The following is a 17,875-nucleotide window of genomic DNA, read 5'->3' on the forward strand; positions in this document are numbered from 1 at the left end:
GGTTTCAAGTGTACTGGGCAGATGGCAAGCAGTGGAGGTTCTAGCTTGTATGGCTCCCTGGGTGAACCCCCCCCACCCCCCCACCCCCCCATAGCGCCCCTCAACAAACAAAAAAATCACCCTTTTGCACTATTTGTAATTTTTATTCAGACATTTGGAACAACACATAATTAATCATAACATTTAAAACTATAAAAATATATACAAAAATAAAACTCATAAATATCAAAAAGAAGTAACAAAGATAAATAGAAACAAATTGTAGTATATAAATACAAATAAAAAAGATAATCGAATTATTACACTATTACCCTATTGCTAACAAAAAACACACAAATTAAACTAAATTGCACAAATCCTTTATCACACAAATAGAATAACACATTTATAAAGAAGAGAACCTGATTATTACACTATTGCACTTCAAACAAGAAACACACAAACTAAATTGCACAACTGCCATCTACACGTAAACCCTGAACTTTCTTGCCTTCATCAATTACATCATCATAATAAATCTGCCCAGCCATTGCATAGTTAATACTGATGACAGAAAGGCCACTAAGGCGTTCCTGTGACATGGTGGACCTCAGGTAGGATTTCATGAGCTTCAAGCTTTAAAAAGCTCTTCTCTGCTTCAGCTATGGTCACTGGAAGAGTAAGACACATTCTGAGAGCAGTCCACAAATTTGGATAAATTTCTAAGTGCTCCCTTTTGTGCATAAATATCATCAGCTCAAGCAGGGTCATGGTCTTCGATGGCAAGTCAGGCAAGTTCTTCAGTTCCTGTGCAAGCTCTCTGCCATCCAAGTCTGAGTGTTCTTTATAGTGCAGTGTCATACTAAGGGATTCACATTGTTGTGTCAGCTCCTCATTTGAGAGACTTTGGAAGGTTGACAGCACTCCAAACTTCTCTCCCACACTTCCTGAAGGGCTGAGGTTGCAGAATCAACAAAGACATTGAAAAAATGTCACCTCCAGCTTCTTCAGGGCCATCACTCAAAGGCTCATAAAAGGATTTGTATGAAAAGTGCCTGCTTTGTGGACCTCAGACTTTTCTGTTGTAGAACGGCCTCTACATTCATACCGTCGCAAACATCCTTGGCTGACATTTGTGCGGTCATAAAGCCTGTTGCCCTGTAGTTGCTGAGACCTCGCTCTGTCTTTCTGAGAAGTCTGACTGCAACATCCACATGCATACTGGGAGACTGCATCAGCTTGCTTACATTTTGGATCTGGCTCCAGATGTCACACCACACCACTGTACAGATGCTGAAGCGGTATGATCCCACCTCCTCTGACAAGGACTGGGCCTAAATCTTTATCACAGGGTCTTTGGTTTGATCCCTCACCTCAATCAGTGCCTCTCTCACCGCTGCTGCCTGATACCTCAGTGGCTCGACACTCTTAACTTTACTCTCCCACCTTGTCTCAGTCCACATCTTCAAAGTGATGTCCACATGTTTTTTCGGGATGGCCCATCGCTGTGTGGAGGCTGAGAACAGGGTGTACAGTTTGTATAAGATGCCAAAGTATAGAATGATAGAGAAGAATTTTGCCAGCTTGATGTCAATCACCAGGATTGAAATTACCTCAACAAATCAATGAGTTCATTCTGTATTTGGTGGCCAAAGTAGTTGGTGGTGTGACTCGAGGTCCCTTTTTAGACACGGTTGAGGTGCTCTTTCATGACTGGATCAAATTGTGCCAGCAGTTCAACCTCTTTGAGGAAATTTCCATTTGATGGAGAGTACAGCATTTATGTGTGTCCCCTTAGTGCCAGATGTGCTATTTGATAGATTCCCCCGCTCCCCCCTACCTCAGGCTTCCAGTGGGGAGACCTGAGGTCAACCTACCATCGCCCCCCCCTCCCCATCTCGTACTTCTGAGTGGGAGACCTTCCTAGGTAGTAGCCTGCCTACGTCACAAACTAAAATCAGGGCGCCCACTCCGACAAGGTTAGTTGACCCACAGTCCCACACAGTGACGTGCAAGTGGCGTGACGTGCAAATGAGCGATAGAAAACCAATCGTGCAAATGTCACCATTCCAAAAATGTTTGTTTGGCCGCCCCGTGCCTCCCCCAGCAAGATGGCGCCCTGGGTGGCTGCCCATGTTACCCATACCTAAATCTGCTGCTGGATGGCAGACAGCGTGTTTGGCGTTGTGTCGGGCGAGCGGTTTGTCGATGTCAGCTTTGTTAACAGAGTGCCCCGTGGTGACGGTGGGGTTATGATATGGGCAGGCATAAGCTCCAGACAACGAACACAATTGCATTTTATGGATGGCAAATTGAATGCACAAAGATACCGTGATGAAATTCTGAGGTCCATTGTTGTGCCAATCATCTGCCGCCATCACCTCACGTTTCAGCATGGTAATGCACAGCCCCACGTAGGAAGGATCTGTACAAAATGTATGGAAGCTGAAAATGTCCCAGTTCTTCCACGGCCTGCATACTCACCAGACATGTCACCCATTGAGCATGTTTGGGATGCTCTGAATTGACGTGTACGACAGCGTATTCCAGTTCCAGACAGTATTCAGGAACTTCACACAGCCATTGAAGAGGAGTGGGACAACATTCCACAGGCCACAATCAACAGCCTGATCAACTCTATGCGAAGGAGATGTGAACGCGGGAACGTTGCTTTTACATTTTTAACCAATAACGCAGATCTTCCGCAATCTGGAATGAATCCAGACCTTAACCAGGTTAGTCTCATTAAGATAAAAATAAAAAAAATCTGAAAATCCCTATCTTAAAACATGTGCAATGTGAATGTGTGGAGCCTACTGTAAGTATCGAACAGTTATTCACCCCCATGACGAATAAGCCAAACCCCGAGAGGCAACCAAAAGAAAAAAGAAAAAAGAAAAAAAGGAAAAAAGAAAAAAAAGAAAAAAAACACCTCTTTTGTCAAAGTCAGACAAAACCTCACAGACCCTTTAAATGAGCCGTTCAAAATTCTGAAAAGGACGTACCGAAAGGAAAAAAGAAAAATAAGAAAAGAAACAAGAAACAGAAAAGTTATCAGAGCCACTGTCTGTGTACCTCACAATGGCTCTCGCTGAAGTTTGTGTCTCTTCTGATCTTCTCCCAGCTGGACTTCTGATTTCCACCCTGTCTCCTCTGATCTGCCTGCAGACATCCGACAGCCTTTTGCCAGCCTGTGAGCTGTCAAAGTACCCCTGGAATCAAACGCCCAGCCATCCCATCTCCATGCTCCGGTATGATCAAAGAGGCACAGGTAAGCCAGACATGAAGCCACATACAATTGCCATCTAAAAAGGTGGAACATTTTCATTTTTTTTAAACATTTATCTTTTGTGTAACTTGACTAGGCTGAGTTGACACGGCTCCTGGAGAACAGAGTCAATGCATCGATCAGAATCAAGGACAAAAAAGATTAGCAGTTTTGAAGATAAGAGAGATTAGTTGATCTTGATCTGACTGTCTCCCTGAAACTTTTGGACAAAAAGTTTAACACTGTAGTGAGTTGTCTGAACATTCGGAAGAATTTGAATTTGAGATGGAATATTCATCACCTTCCTTCTAAAGTTCATGTTTAAGTTATTAATTAAATACATATATACTGTCACTGTCTCATCCATGTCAAGATATGGCTATGTGTCTGCTATGACATACAATATACCTACTATTACCTATGATAAAGTACAGGCAAGCATATATAGACAAAGAGAAATATGGACAGAGAACACACACACACACACAGGCCATTGACCAACACATATTATTGACCCAGTATTCCTTTCCAATGCTGCTACTGATCTCCCAGTCTGGCCTCCCGGATGTGTTTGGTCATAATAGGGTCTCTGTGGGCCGGTGGCCATGCTTCCCTTCTTCTTCCTGCTCCCTACCAGAGATCACACACTAAATCTTTGAGTCCTGACCTGTCCCGGGGAGATCAAACAGTATCTCTGTGCTCGGCTCGCCAGGCCACCTCTCTCTCCGACTCTGTCTGTCTGCCAGGGTGAACTGTCCACAGACATTCTGTCTACGGACTAAACACAAAATAGGAGATATCGTCATCAGGCTTTTACTAGAAATCTCTACTGAAATCAAGGGATAATGCTTTTCATCATCATGCTTTAAATCTTCACTGGAAATCGTCGCTGGAAATACCAGGAATACTAGCAATCTCAACTGGGTTAATAGACAGAAAACACAAACAAAGCAGTTATTATTGAATTGGGTCTGATCAATGTGAATCAAATTAAAGCAGTGGACAAAGTTATTTGTGGGAAAACACAACAATGTAGAAACAGAAACATTGTAGAAAGTCAATGGTTCATTAAATATAAACGTGTCTCTTTCTTCTAGCGTTTGATGGAATGCTGGCTGGACAATCAGACCTTGATGATGATACTTGAGTTCTCAGAAAGAACAGGAGAGAGGTCATATAAAGACATGCAACAAGTAGTCTGCACTATCCACCTCACCATCACACAGAAGAGCTTCTCTGTCCAGTGGGACGCCTGCTGCCCCTCTCAGAGCTGGGCGACCCTTCACCTCTGCTGTGCACTGAGGCAGACACAAGCCTCTGAGTGTCTGCTTCCATCGTCTGCCCACTCCCTGCCTACGTGTTTGTAATGCGGTGTGTGTGTACTGCGTGTGTGTGTTTGTGTATGGTCCGTGGAGCATCCATAGCCACGGGCCTCTCCTGTCCACTCCTGGCCCCTCAAACAAGGCATAGGCTTCAGCTTGATTAACCACTTAGTTCATCCCCTCAGACAGAATAATGCAGGGAGAAAGCAGAGTAATGAAGTGCTTCTCTGACGCCTTGATTTTTGGGGTTTAGTACTGTTTGTTCCCTGTGGACAATCTGAAGATGCTTCTTTTTTCGCCAAAACAAGTGCCCATCCATGTCCCTCTCTCGTCATCCCTAACTGGTGTGAATAAACATAATCATAATGGTACATATTTTGAGAGGAAATTGGAGGCTTTTTCTCTCAAATCACTTCTGATGGGCTGTTCATCTTTCTAATTATGTAGATTATACTGTGTGTGTCAGACATGGGCTCAACAGACGCGGAATAGAAGAGTGCTTTGCCTTTGTACCGGATGGAACAGAGTGTCAGAGTTCCACAAAGGTTGGCAATTACGTTCTCCTGTATGCTTCTTTGTTCATGAGAAGAGGAACTGCACTCGACAGACAGACATGGATAGACTGTCTCAAGAATGATTGAGGATTGAGGAGTCAAGACTTAGCTGAAAGTCAAGTAACTGTGCAAAGCCTGCAGTCTAGCAGCAACACTCACGGCTAGACACATATACCAATCCCCAGACCCCACCGTGAACTGGGGTTCAATTCCTGCATCTACTGTTCTCCTACTTGCCTGTCTCCCTCTTTGTTTCCAACTGTCTAAATCAAGTGCAAAATGTAAAAAATATAGAAAAAGGAATGTCAAGTAACTGCTGATAGTATTTTTCTTTCATGATATCAAATTGCCTACATTCATACTAAATTTACAATGTACGTTTACAATGTACAGTATCTGACTTTAAGGACTTCAAATAGCCCTGTTTACTGTAAACAATATTATGTTAAGAACTTGCACGAACATCCCTCATTGAGGAAATAGATGCCAGGTCAAAAACTGAAAATTCACCTGAAACTTTTACAGAAAATGTCACTTATACTTTCGATCACCGCTCCAAAAAGCTCGAACTCCATCCTAACAACGCATCCCTCTTTGAAAAAGACGCCACGGAGTGAGTGATGTGACACACATTCATCAGTATACATAGCAGGATGACTTGTCAAAATCTGTGGGTGATTATTTCTGTCCAAGATATGTCAAACCAAGGATTTGACGCAACAACTTCCCTTTGCACTCCGCTCCAATAGACACAAAAGAGGAAACAGGGTTTTGGTTAAATATCTAGGGCCTTTTCACTTGCCCATCCAGGGCTGATATCTAAAGCTGAAGTTACAGTGCAACATTATAATACTCCATTGACTTCACCTACAGACCTGCTAACCACTCCAAACACAGGTAGGCTAATTCAGTTTTCATTCTCATAACCAATAATCACAGATTTATCTAGACAGATATTTCTGATTTAAAAATTGTAGCTAGCAAATGTTTTGTAGCAGTAGGCCTGTGTGATTTTCATTTGAATGGATTCCATCAATTTGGATGATGATGGAATTCTGTGCCTTGTCTGGAGGTACTTCAAACCACAGATCTAGGATCAGATAACCCTATCCCCAATGCTACCCTTGAGCATGAGGGGGGGTGAAGTATCTGACCGTAGACGATTGGTTGGATACAATTTATACCTACTCTGGTCCTATCCAACCCTAACTTCTCCACTAACCACATCCTGCTTAACAGGAAGTATATCTTATTCAGGATGGATAGCTCTTTACAAACATTGGAAACATTTAAACTGTATTTTTAAGTGATGGTTCCGATTGGCTATGCGATGTTGGGGAACTAAAATAACTCTATAATAATAAATCAAATCATATTTTATTGGTCACATACACATATTTAGCAGATATTATTGTGGGTGTAGCGAAATGCTTGTGTTCCTAGCTCCAACAGTGCAGTAGTATCTAACAATTCACACAAATCTAAAAGTAAAAGAATGGAATTAAGATTTATCTAAATATTAGCTCGAGCAACGTCGGAGTGGCATTGACTAACCATACAGTAGAATAGAATGCAGTGTATAAATACGAGATGAGTAAAGCAGTATGTAAACATTATTTAAACATTATTCAAGTGACTAGTGTTCCATTACTATTATATACGCTTGATTCTAAGTCATTATATGCCCTGATTAAAATGTATGTAGTAATGCTGAGGTTTACTGACATTTGATTTTTCCCCAAACAAAGAAAAAAAAATCCATCTCGCTTTGTGATTGAGAAGTACCAGGAAAGGAAATAAACGTGTGAGTCACTGTAGATAGTCGTGTGGCTGCAGCCTTGCAGTTGTTTGTGTTTGTTCGTCTGAGAACAGCATGTCTCATGTGCTGTGATTGTTTTTGTTCCAGTGAACTTCAACACTGTACACAATGGCATTGCAAGAAAAGCTTTCCACACCCCCCTTTTTTGGGGGGGATTTCCTGTTTTGTTTGGTCACCAGATATGATTCTCAATATGTTTTATAAAACTCTCTCGGACTTCTGTAATTTGGCACATTCATCACGGGGCATTTGATTTGATCATGTTATATGGGCATCCTGTTTAGACAGGAATGCATTGGCTTGCACCCTACACTGGTGAGGGGCGAGGGACCCAGTGCCAGTACTTAAAGGGGCACATGAGTCATTACAGAACGTGTCACTATGACTTAGCGAAAACTCTACATGCATATTGTGCATTATGAGTGGTGTGTCCACCATGTGAAAAGGGTTGGCATGCTGTCAGTGTGTTGTAATTTGTGTGGGAGTAGGCTACTCGATGAGTCAGAGTTATTTCATGAGTCATGTAATACCTAGGCTATAATAGGATTTCTTAATATAGTTTTTACCCCAACTGGACTTAAATGTATAATAGTCCTTTATGCATTCCTATAGGATGGCAAGAGAGGGGAACCACAAGGAGCATAGGAAATAGTGTATACATTGCCCTCTTGTGGATCATAGGGGAAAGACAACATGAGCATGAAGACAAGTTGAGCATCTTGGACCACTACCACCTTAGTGTTCAGTATCTCAGATACTGATAGTATCTCAGATATAACACAGATCAGATATTATACTAATGTTAATGATAGTGGAACTAAATAACATTGCCTCAATAAGAAAAGGATGACTTTGGTTTGAGATGACACTACTCTTCTATCAAGTGCTATGTCTGGTGATGGGAGAGCCCTTCAGACACTCACTTTGCCGTAGAGGGGAAAAGAGCGGGCACTTCACTGCTCCACAGACACTAAACTAAAATGCTGAAAGAAGGCTTGAATAGAGAGAGATAGAGGGATGGAGATAGACAGACCGGAGAGAGAGACGGACAGAAAGGCGGACAGAAAGGCGGACAGAAAGAACGAGAGAGAGAGACCGAGAAACAGAGACTAAGATGTAGAAAGAGAGCGAGAGAGAGAGAGATGAAATAATGCAAACATTGTATCATTGTATGGTCTAACAGTTCAGTTCCAAGTGGAGACCATGTTAACCTTACCCCAGTGGGGGGTCTCATTGAGTTCAGTGAACGTATACGTTGCAACCCAGACCTGACCAACTAGAGATGACATATATTGACATAGAGGATGGAGATGAGGAATCTGAGACCAATCCACTGTCTCTTATGCTGGGGCGCATTTGTCTTTGAAGTAACGAAAGTTATCTGATTGACTTGGGAGGCAGACAGTCAGATAGATCCAAGTGTATTTTCTCTCTCATGGGTAGGGTAATGCTGCAATCGCAAGGCAGACATGCTCTCTGTCTGTCTGTCTGTCTGTCTGTCTGTCTGTCTATCTATCTATCTATCTATCTATCTATCTATCTATCTATCTATCTATCTATCTATCTATCTATCTATCTATCTATCTATCTATCTATCTATCTATCTATCTATCTATCTATCTATCTATCTATCTATCTATCTATCTATCTATCTATCTATCTATCTATCTATCTATCTATCTGTCTGTCTGTCTGTCTGTCTGTCTGTCTGTCTGTCTGTCTGTCTGTCTGTCTGTCTGTCTGTCTGTCTGTCTGTCTGTCTGTCTGTCTGTCTGTCTGTCTGTCTGTCTGTCTGTCTGTCTGTCTGTCTGTCTGTCTGTCTGTCTGTCTGTCTGTCTGTCTGTCTGTCTGTCTGTCTGTCTGTCTGTCTGTCTGTCTGTCTGTCTGTCTGTCTGTCTGTCTGTCTGTCTGTCTGTCTGTCTGTCTGTCTGTCTGTCTGTCTGTCTGTCTGTCTGATAACTGAACGCAGGTGGTACAAATTTGTGAAGAGACGGTTCAATCAACAAGTGTGATATCTTGACGAAGGACGCGAGCTGTCGGCTACCTCAAAACAAATAGCCTGTGTGTCAACATGCCTCTCAAACAACAAGCCCAAAGAATGATCAGACTGTCAGGAAACATCTTGAAACACAACATGGGACTGGTAGGCCTATTCTACCCGGCAGTTGAAAGGAAAAGTGATGTCAAGAAGTAATTTCATATAACTATGACCTATAATCTGAGTTCATTTGCACACATAACACATGTGGTGATTGTGGAGTAGCAGAGTGCTTACGGTTGGGCTGTTCAGAACAGAATAGCAGGTCTGTGCTGTGCCGTGAATAAGGCCTGCATCTCTCCAGGGTCCGTAGCCTCATCATTATCCCAGCTCAGTGACTCACATCCTAAGGAGAGAAAGCAGTCTCTCATGGCTGCCTGGTTCACAGCTCCACGGGAGGTGTGGAGGGACAATGATGGAGAATTAGCGGTGAAAAGAGCAAATAAATAGGTGCTTGCTACTTGAAAGGCCAGTCACAAAGCCCCAGCAGCCCACTGAAGACAAGAGAGGGAAGAGAGAAGAAACATGTTTTTTTTCTTCTCTTCATGTCTTGCCTGATGAAAATAAAGGGTTGAGGCTCAAAGGAAGACACAGAGGCAGTGGGGGATAGGAGGTGACGCGAGAGCAGAGAGCCTCACAGAATGGTGGTGTCTGTGGGATGGGTTTTAATGAGGAGGAGAGGTGGAGGGTGGTTGAGTGGGTGAAAGGGGGCATGAGGGGGGGGTTTGCTCGTCAGACTGTGACACAGACGCTCAGAACATAACATCCTCCTGAGGAAACGATGCACTGACTTCCTCTCTCTGGGGCTGAGAAGGACGTGTGTGTATGTGTGTGTTTTTGGTTGCACTATCGTTGTGGGGACCAGAAAACTATGTAAAACTATCAAAACGTGTCCGGAAAAAGGAAAACGGCTATTTTAGGCTTAGGGGTTAGGTTTAGGGTTACAATTAGTGTTAGGGGTTATGTTTAGGGTTAGGAGTTAGGGTTAGGGTTACAATTAGTGTTAGGGGTTAGGTTTAGAGTTAGGAGTTAGGGTTATGTTTAGGGGTTTGGGGTGAAGATTATGTTAAGGGTTAGGGAAAATAGGATTTTGAATGGGAATCAATTTTTTGGTCCCTACAAGAATAGTCCAAAAAAAACATTTATGTGTGTGTGTGTGAGTTGGGCAGAGGAGGGGCAGAGGGACCATCACGAAAGCTGTCTCTTTTAAAAGGAACGAGACCGAATAACATTTGCATGTTGCCTTCGAAAGACCCCAAATAAACAGCCTGGGGGCCCGTTGAACCAGGAAGATGTAACTGGGATCTGATTGACCCATTGATGGAGAATTAAGTGATCATACCACGCTGTGATCAATACGTTGCAAGAGAGGACACAATACAAGGGGATTCAAAGCTTTTAAGCTTCCTAACATGTCATGTTTCATCATCTTGTGACTCAATCATATTCAACCTTGATTTTACGGCAGACTGTGAATATAATTAGCTGAATCTATTCTATATGGAATATGCATGTAGTATGAGGTCCATCTCATTGAAATATACAGAACAAAAATATAAAATGCTACATAAAATAATTTGAGAGATTTTACTGAGTTACAGTTCAATTTGTTTTGTTTTTCAAATTATTTTTACCTTTATTTAACTAGGCAAGTCAGTTAAGAACAAATTCTTATTTTCAATGATAGCCTAGGAACAGTGGGTTAACTGCCTTGTTCAGGGGCAGGACGACAGACTTTTACCTTGTAAGGAAATCAGTCAATTTAAATAAATTCATTTGGCCCTAATCTATGGATTTCACATGACTGGGCAGGGGTGCAGCCGTGGGTGGGCCTGGGAGGGCATAGGCCCACCCACTGGGGCCCAGCCAATCAAAATACATTTTCCCCCACAAAAGGGCTTTATTACAGATAGAAATACTCCTCAGTTTCATCAGCTGTCTGGTTGGCTGGTCTCAGATGATCCCGCAGGTGAAGAAGCAGTATGAGGAGGTCCTGGGCTGGCACGGTTACAAATTCTCTAACATGACGTAGGAGCCAGCATATGGTAGAGAAATGAACATTCAACTCTCAGCATGCCAATTGAACGCTCCCTCAAAACTTGAGACATCTGTGGCAGTGTATTGTGTGACAAAACTGCACAATTTTAGAGTGGTCTTTCATTGTCCCCGGCACAAGATGCACCTGTATAATGATCATGCTGTTTAATCAGCTTATTGATATGCCACACCTGTCAGGTGGATGGTAAAGGAGAAATATTCACTAACATGGATGTAAACAAATTTGTGCACAAAATTTGAGAGAAAGAAGCTTTTTGTGCATATGAAACTTTTCTGGGATCTTTTATTTTAGCTCATGAAACATGGGACCAACACTTTTATTTTTATTTATTTTTTATTTCACCTTTATTTAACCAGGTAGGCAAGTTGAGAACAAGTTCTCATTTACAATTGCGACCTGGCCAAGATAAAGCAAAGCAGTTCGACAGATACAACGACAAAGAGTTACACATGGAGTAAAACAAACATACAGTCAATAATACAGTATAAACAAGTCTATATACAATGTGAGCAAATGAGGTGAGAAGGGAGGTAAAGGCAAAAAAGGCCATGGTGGCAAAGTAAATACAATATAGCAAGTAAAACACTTTAATGGTAGTTTTGCAATGGAAGAATGTGCAAGGTAGAAATAAAAATAATGGGGTGCAAAGGAGCAAAATAAATAAATTAATTAAATACAGTTGGGAAAGAGGTAGTTGTTTGGGCTAAATTATTGGTGGGCTATGTACAGGTGCAGTAATCTGTGAGCTGCTCTGACAGTTGGTGCTTAAAGCTAGTGAGGGAGATAAGTGTTTCCAGTTTCAGAGATTTTTGTAGTTCGTTCCAGTCATTGGCAGCAGAGAACTGGAAGGAGAGGCGGCCAAAGAAAGAATTGGTTTTGGGGGTGACTAGAGAGATATACCTGCTGGAGCGTGTGCTACAGGTGGGTGATGCTATGGTGACCAGCGAGCTGAGATAAGGGGGGACTTTACCTAGCAGGGTCTTGTAGATGACATGGAGCCAGTGGGTTTGGCGACGAGTATGAAGCGAGGGCCAGCCAACGAGAGCGTACAGGTCACAATGGTGGGTAGTATATGGGGCTTTGGTGACAAAACGGATTGCACTGTGATAGACTGCATCCAATTTGTTGAGTAGGGTATTGGAGGCTATTTTGTAAATGACATCGCCAAAGTCGAGGATTGGTAGGATGGTCAGTTTTACAAGGGTATGTTTGGCAGCATGAGTGAAGGATGCTTTGTTGCGAAATAGGAAGCCAATTCTAGATTTAACTTTGGATGTTGCATTTATATTTTTGTTCAGTATAAATGCATATATAAATCATTTTGGTGGGCATATATAGTCACATCCTTATTTTTCAATTCAACACTATCCACCCCTAACACAGGTGTCAACTGTTTAGTAAATGATAGACAAAGACAGTCACTGCTAAATGACTTTAGGGCCATTTGACCTCTAAATATGGCTAAGTAGTGTAATGGGTGCAACTGGCAACAAAAGCCTGGTTTAGTGACATTACCTTGCCCACAAGTGCCCATTAGTATATTACCACTGGAAAAAATGGACTCCTTGTCAGAGAGGGCAGAATGTCCTTTCCCTAATAGAGGGACCTACACACAAACAATGGCTAACACAGACACAGACCCAAGTCAAGTGCAGACAAGGCCAATTGTTCAAAATGGGCAGGCTAAAACAGGGTATCGCCCGTGGAATGGATGATAGGTAGACTAAATGTTTTTTATTTTCCCGTCGCCCAACTTCATCCAACACATTTGTCCAGTGTCTGAGATAGAATGGGCAATTATCTAGCACCCCGGGGGCTCTGCAATGCTGGCAGCAGAAAAAAAAGAAGGGGCAAATGAAATAGTGTTTGCGTTATGCACAGAGAGAGGGACAGGGAGAGAGAGAAAGCGAGAGAGGGAGAGTGAGGGGGAGAGAGAAAGAAGGGGAAAGAGATGGAGAGAGAGCCAGCCAGAACCTTGCCAATTACATCTCCATGTGAAAGAAGGGATGAAGAGGAGAAGGGCCATTGCTTAGGGCCCACACACTTCTCCTTCCCTTCCACCTCACTGCCACCTCTCCTTACCTCCCTATTAGAGGCCCCTTCCCTTCTAGTCTCTGCTCTGTTTACTTCTCAAAGCTGTCTCTGAGTGTGTGGGGCCGTCTCTCCACTGCCTGAGCTCTAATGGGGAACACATAGGGATGACACACAGACATTCAAACAGGCATGGGCCAGGGCAGCCGAAGCTGGCTGAGGGGTCCTCATTTGTGCCACAGATGATTAACAATGTAGGCAGAAGTTGCCCGACTCCATATCTGAACAAAACCACCAGGAAAATGAAAGGTGTCAACTTGTATGTTATATGATTACAGACAATTATTTGACAGATGTGCATAATAGACTACTGAGAAAGGCCCCAAATTGACTTATTGACGTACAATCTCTCTGTGGGACTATACAACGTAAAGTAAAACATGGCATTTAAATGTATTACACTGTTTACAGACAGGCCACACTGCACTGAATCATGATTTGGATGAATAGTCCCCAATATGTCACTTTAAGTCATTTACAGATAGCTCTCGTTATTTACTGATAACATTGGTTTGCTGGCAACTTGTTTTCCCCAATTCAATTGCCCAGCTTGATTTAGTTTATGTATCAACTGAATTCAGTATGCTGCGGTAATTTCGAGGGTTTATACAGAACACGATGCTCTTTATTACTACAGTGACACTCTCATTATCCCCTAAAAGATTTAGTAGCTTTAGGAAGAGACAAGGACATCACCCAGCGAGCATGACCCCATGGCCCCATATGGGTATTTGGTGAGCAAGGTGGGAAGGGTCAAACATTACAGAGTGGCTTAATGACTGTATAGGCCATTGTCTGTCCTGTTTCTCTTCGACCCAGACAAGACCATTCGTGGAGAGCCATGTTCGATTCCCCGACTGACCTGCCTGTGGTGCAGCTGGTGAGGGGTCAACTAAGGGGACAGCCTGAGGGGGTGAAGCAGGAATACTTGGGCCCACCAGGACCACATCCCCATACCTGGCCCCAGCAGCACCGGCCCTACCTCTACCCTCCTCACCCTGCCTGTCCAACCCGGCCTGCCCGCCCTCCATGCCCATACCAGGGGGCCTACTACACAGAGCAGCAGCCTCCAGCCTGGTATCAACCACACAACACATGGGAGGTATGGACAACCTTCTTGTTCAATTTCTCACATGGGGGATATACAACTCTTTACCTACAGTTGAAGTCAGAAGTTAACATGCACTTAGGTTGGAGTCATTCAAACTCGTCTTTCAACCACTCCAGAAATGTCTTGTTAATTAACAAACTATAGTTTCGGCAAGTCGGTTAGGACACAAGTAATTTGTCCAACAACGGTTTACAGACAGATTATTTCACTTATAATTCACTGTATCACAATTCCAGTGAGTCAGAAGTTTACATACACTAAGTTGACTGTGCCTTTAAACAGCTTGGAAAATTCCAGAAAATTATGTCATGGCTTTAGAAGATTCTGATAGGCTAATTTACATAATTTGTGTCAGGTGTACCTGTGGATGTATTTCAAGGCCTACCTTCAAACTCAGTGCCTCTTTGCTTGACATCATGGGAAAATCAAAAGAAATCAGCCAAGACCTCAGAAAATAAATTGTAGACCTCCACAAGTCTGGTTCATCCTTGGGAGCAATTTCCAAATGCCTGAAGGTTCCACACTCATCTGTACAAACAATAGTATGCAAGTATAAACATCATGGGACCACGGAGCCGTCATACCACTCAGGAAGGAGAGGCGTTCTGTCTCCTAGAGATGAACGTACTTTGGTGCGAAAAGTGCAAATCAATCCCAGTACAACAGCGAAGGACCTTGTGAAGATGCTAGAGGAAACAGGTACAGAAGTATCTATATCCACAGTAAAACGAGTCCTATATCGAGATAACCTGAAAGGCCGCTCAGCAATGAAGAAGCCACTGCTCCAAAACCGCCATAAAAAAGACAGACTACGGTTTGTAACTGCATATGGTCTGATGAAACAAAAATAGAACTGTTTGGCCATAATGACCATCATTATGTTTGGAGGAAAATGGGGCAGACTTGCAAGCCGAAGAACACCATCCCAAACGTGAAGCACGGGGGTGGCAGCATCATGTTGTGGGGGTGCTTTGCTGCAGGAAGGACTGGTGCACTTCGCAAAATAGATGGCAACATGAGGAGGGAAAATTACGTGGATATATTGAAGCAACATCTCAAGACATCAGTCAAGAAGTTAAAGCTTGGTCGCAAATGAGTCTTCCAAATGGACAATGACCCCAAGCATACTTCCAAAGTTGTGGTAAAATGGCTTAAGGACAACAAAGTCAAGGTATTGAAGTGGCCATCACGAAGCCCTGACCTCAATCCAATAGAAATTTTGTGCGCAGAACTGAAAAAGCATGTGTGAGCAAGGAGGCCTACAAACCTGACTCAGTTACACCAGCTCTGTCTGGAGGAATGGGCCAAAATTCACCCAACTTATTGTGGGAAGATTGTGGAAGGCTACCCGACACATTTGACCCAAGTTAAACAATTTAAAGGCAATGCTAACAAATACTTATTGTGTATGTAAACCTCTGACCCACTAGGAATGTGATGAAAGAAATAAAAGCTGAAATAAATCATTCTCTCTACTATTATTCTGACATTTCACATTCTTAAAATAAAGTGGTGATCCTCACTGACCTAAAACAGGGAATTTTTACTGGGATTAAATTTGGCGTAAGGTGTATGTAAACTTCCGACTTCAACTGTATGTACAGCCTATGTGTTTGATTGACAAATCTACTGTACATTGTAAAGCAGTGGTCACCAACCTTTTCTGAGTCAAGATCACTTTCTGAGTCAATATCACTTTCTGAGTCAAGATCACTTTCTGAGTCAAAATGCATGCCGGGATCTACTACTATTTCTTTTAACATGACTTAAAAAACGTAAGCCTATGCAACATTACCAGTTAAGAACAGTACTGTAGCAATGAAGTTCGTGCAGTAAGCTATAGGTCCAATACATTATCACTGTGTACTGGCTTTGTTTCAGTTGCCCTGCCCATGCATTGTTGTTCGGGACATTTTTTGAAATTATATTTCAAAATTTGAGGTTGGCTATATGATCACACCGGTAATAGATCGATCAGTTGTTGTATTACCCGTGAGGTACAGCTGAGTGAGGATACATTTAAATAATTAGCTTGTTGTTTGTACTTTACTGGGCTGAAGGCCCCTGCATCTGAGGGTCAGTCTCAGTGGAGGGAGAGAGCAGCTGACATGCTGACCACACCACTTGCGTCGCGTGCACTGCAAAATACATTTGCACATATATGTTATTCAATCATTGCAACCCCACTGCTCGCAAGCGTCTGCGTAGCCAGGCGCTAAAATAGAACTTGGTTCTATTTGTGACGCTTCACGCGCTGCAAGTCCCTCCTCTCCCATCTCCTCATTGGTTTTTAGGAGCATACAGCCACGTGGGTGATTGAAAGATGAACTAAGGTCTGCACTCCAGTCCAGTTGGTGGTGGTAATGCACCTTAAAGTTGGTTGCCAACTGCCATATAAAGTCCAAAGAAGAAGCCTGAAGTAGGCGAGTACTAGAAACAAACTCGGTTTAACGCTACCCCTTTATCTGTGGATTAATTGTTGGAGTAGAGGACCTTGTGCATTTCAGGTAAAATAACAATCCAATGTTTATATCCCAGGACAAATTAGTTAGCAACAGCTAAATTGCTAGCTCGCTAAATTGCCATAAATGTTTAATGCTTTTCGACCTGTCCCCAAATTAATATAGTTGGTTCAGAGTTTGTTTTGATATTTCAACATGCGTGTCCTGATCACGTCTGGTGTGCGTGGACAAGATCAGAGTTTGTACCTTCAGACACATGAAATGGTTAAAAATTTGAACATTTCTCCTACCCGGCGCGCAGGGCAGCTGAATCGGGTACACCTACCGCCAACAGCGGGAGACAAAAAATAAAGAAAGATTGATGATTTATCGTTGGGTTTTATACAGAATGTTTGGCGATAGAATAGGAATGCCTTGGAGATCGACCAGTTCTGATCGACTGTTGTAAAGTATGGCTATATCAATGAAGGCACACATCATTTTCATTCATAAATCAACAAGGTGAATGATGCTCATGGTTGATGATCCTGTCACATTCTGGAGCTCAATATGGCTAGGTAGGCAACTAGAGCTACTGAAGTGAGGCACCTAGCTCGGTTCAAGGGCAGTGTTGTTACTGTCCCTAGCCCGGTGGTGGTGGAATCTATATTTTGATTCGATTAGACACACCATATCAAACAAAACTTTGAGAGGAAAGCAATGGATGAGTGTGTTGTGTGAGACTTGGCTGAGTGTGTGTGTGTCTGTCCGTGCGTTCGTTCTGGCTGTCTTTGCTCTGCTATCAATACTTCATCTCATGATGTGTTTAAAAAGGCATGCCGATGTCTGCACATTTGAGCCAGGAACCACCCAAAAAGTCTCTTTGTGTTCCAAGGGTCCTTTCTCAGGAATTCTGTCCCACAGGATTTGGCCAGTGTTTTCCCTGAGAATAAGTCCTCCTCACAAAGTGCTGATGGACCACTGAGCCAAGACATGTCACTGGAATTATAGCTTTCAGGGTTAACATGTGTGTGCGTTTATTTTGGTTGTACTAACACTAAATCCGGTTTCTTTGGAGTTTTTTTCCTCTCTCTCCTCCCCTGGCTTCTAGCTATGCAACTGAGAGTTTATATTTTCCAGTTTGGGGATGTTGGGGCTATTGTCTATGAAGTAGTATAACTCCCAGCTCAGTT

At 42.8% G+C, this 17,875-nt stretch overlaps 1 protein-coding gene across 3 annotated transcripts in view; it reads left to right on the top strand.

The window, feature by feature from the left end:
- The first annotated feature begins 221 nt into the window (after nucleotides 1-221).
- LOC112214371 (transcription factor EC) overlaps nucleotides 222-17,875 on the top strand; it is a 56,233-nt gene continuing 38,579 nt past the window's right edge. For 2 of the 3 annotated variants that reach the window (XM_042298112.1, XM_042298114.1), the window contains exons 1-3: nucleotides 222-3,250; nucleotides 4,345-6,020; nucleotides 13,950-14,232. In XM_042298112.1, the coding sequence (XP_042154046.1) occupies nucleotides 13,972-14,232 (261 nt within the window). In that variant the 5' untranslated portion in view covers nucleotides 222-3,250; nucleotides 4,345-6,020; nucleotides 13,950-13,971. Of the gene's footprint in view, nucleotides 3,251-4,344; nucleotides 6,021-13,930; nucleotides 14,233-17,875 lie in introns of those variants that run through there. The other variant, XM_042298113.1, reaches the window with a different exon arrangement.

The sequence above is a fragment of the Oncorhynchus tshawytscha genome, linkage group LG15, assembly GCF_018296145.1.
Source record: "Oncorhynchus tshawytscha isolate Ot180627B linkage group LG15, Otsh_v2.0, whole genome shotgun sequence".
In the NCBI taxonomy this organism is placed as follows: domain Eukaryota; kingdom Metazoa; phylum Chordata; class Actinopteri; order Salmoniformes; family Salmonidae; genus Oncorhynchus; species Oncorhynchus tshawytscha.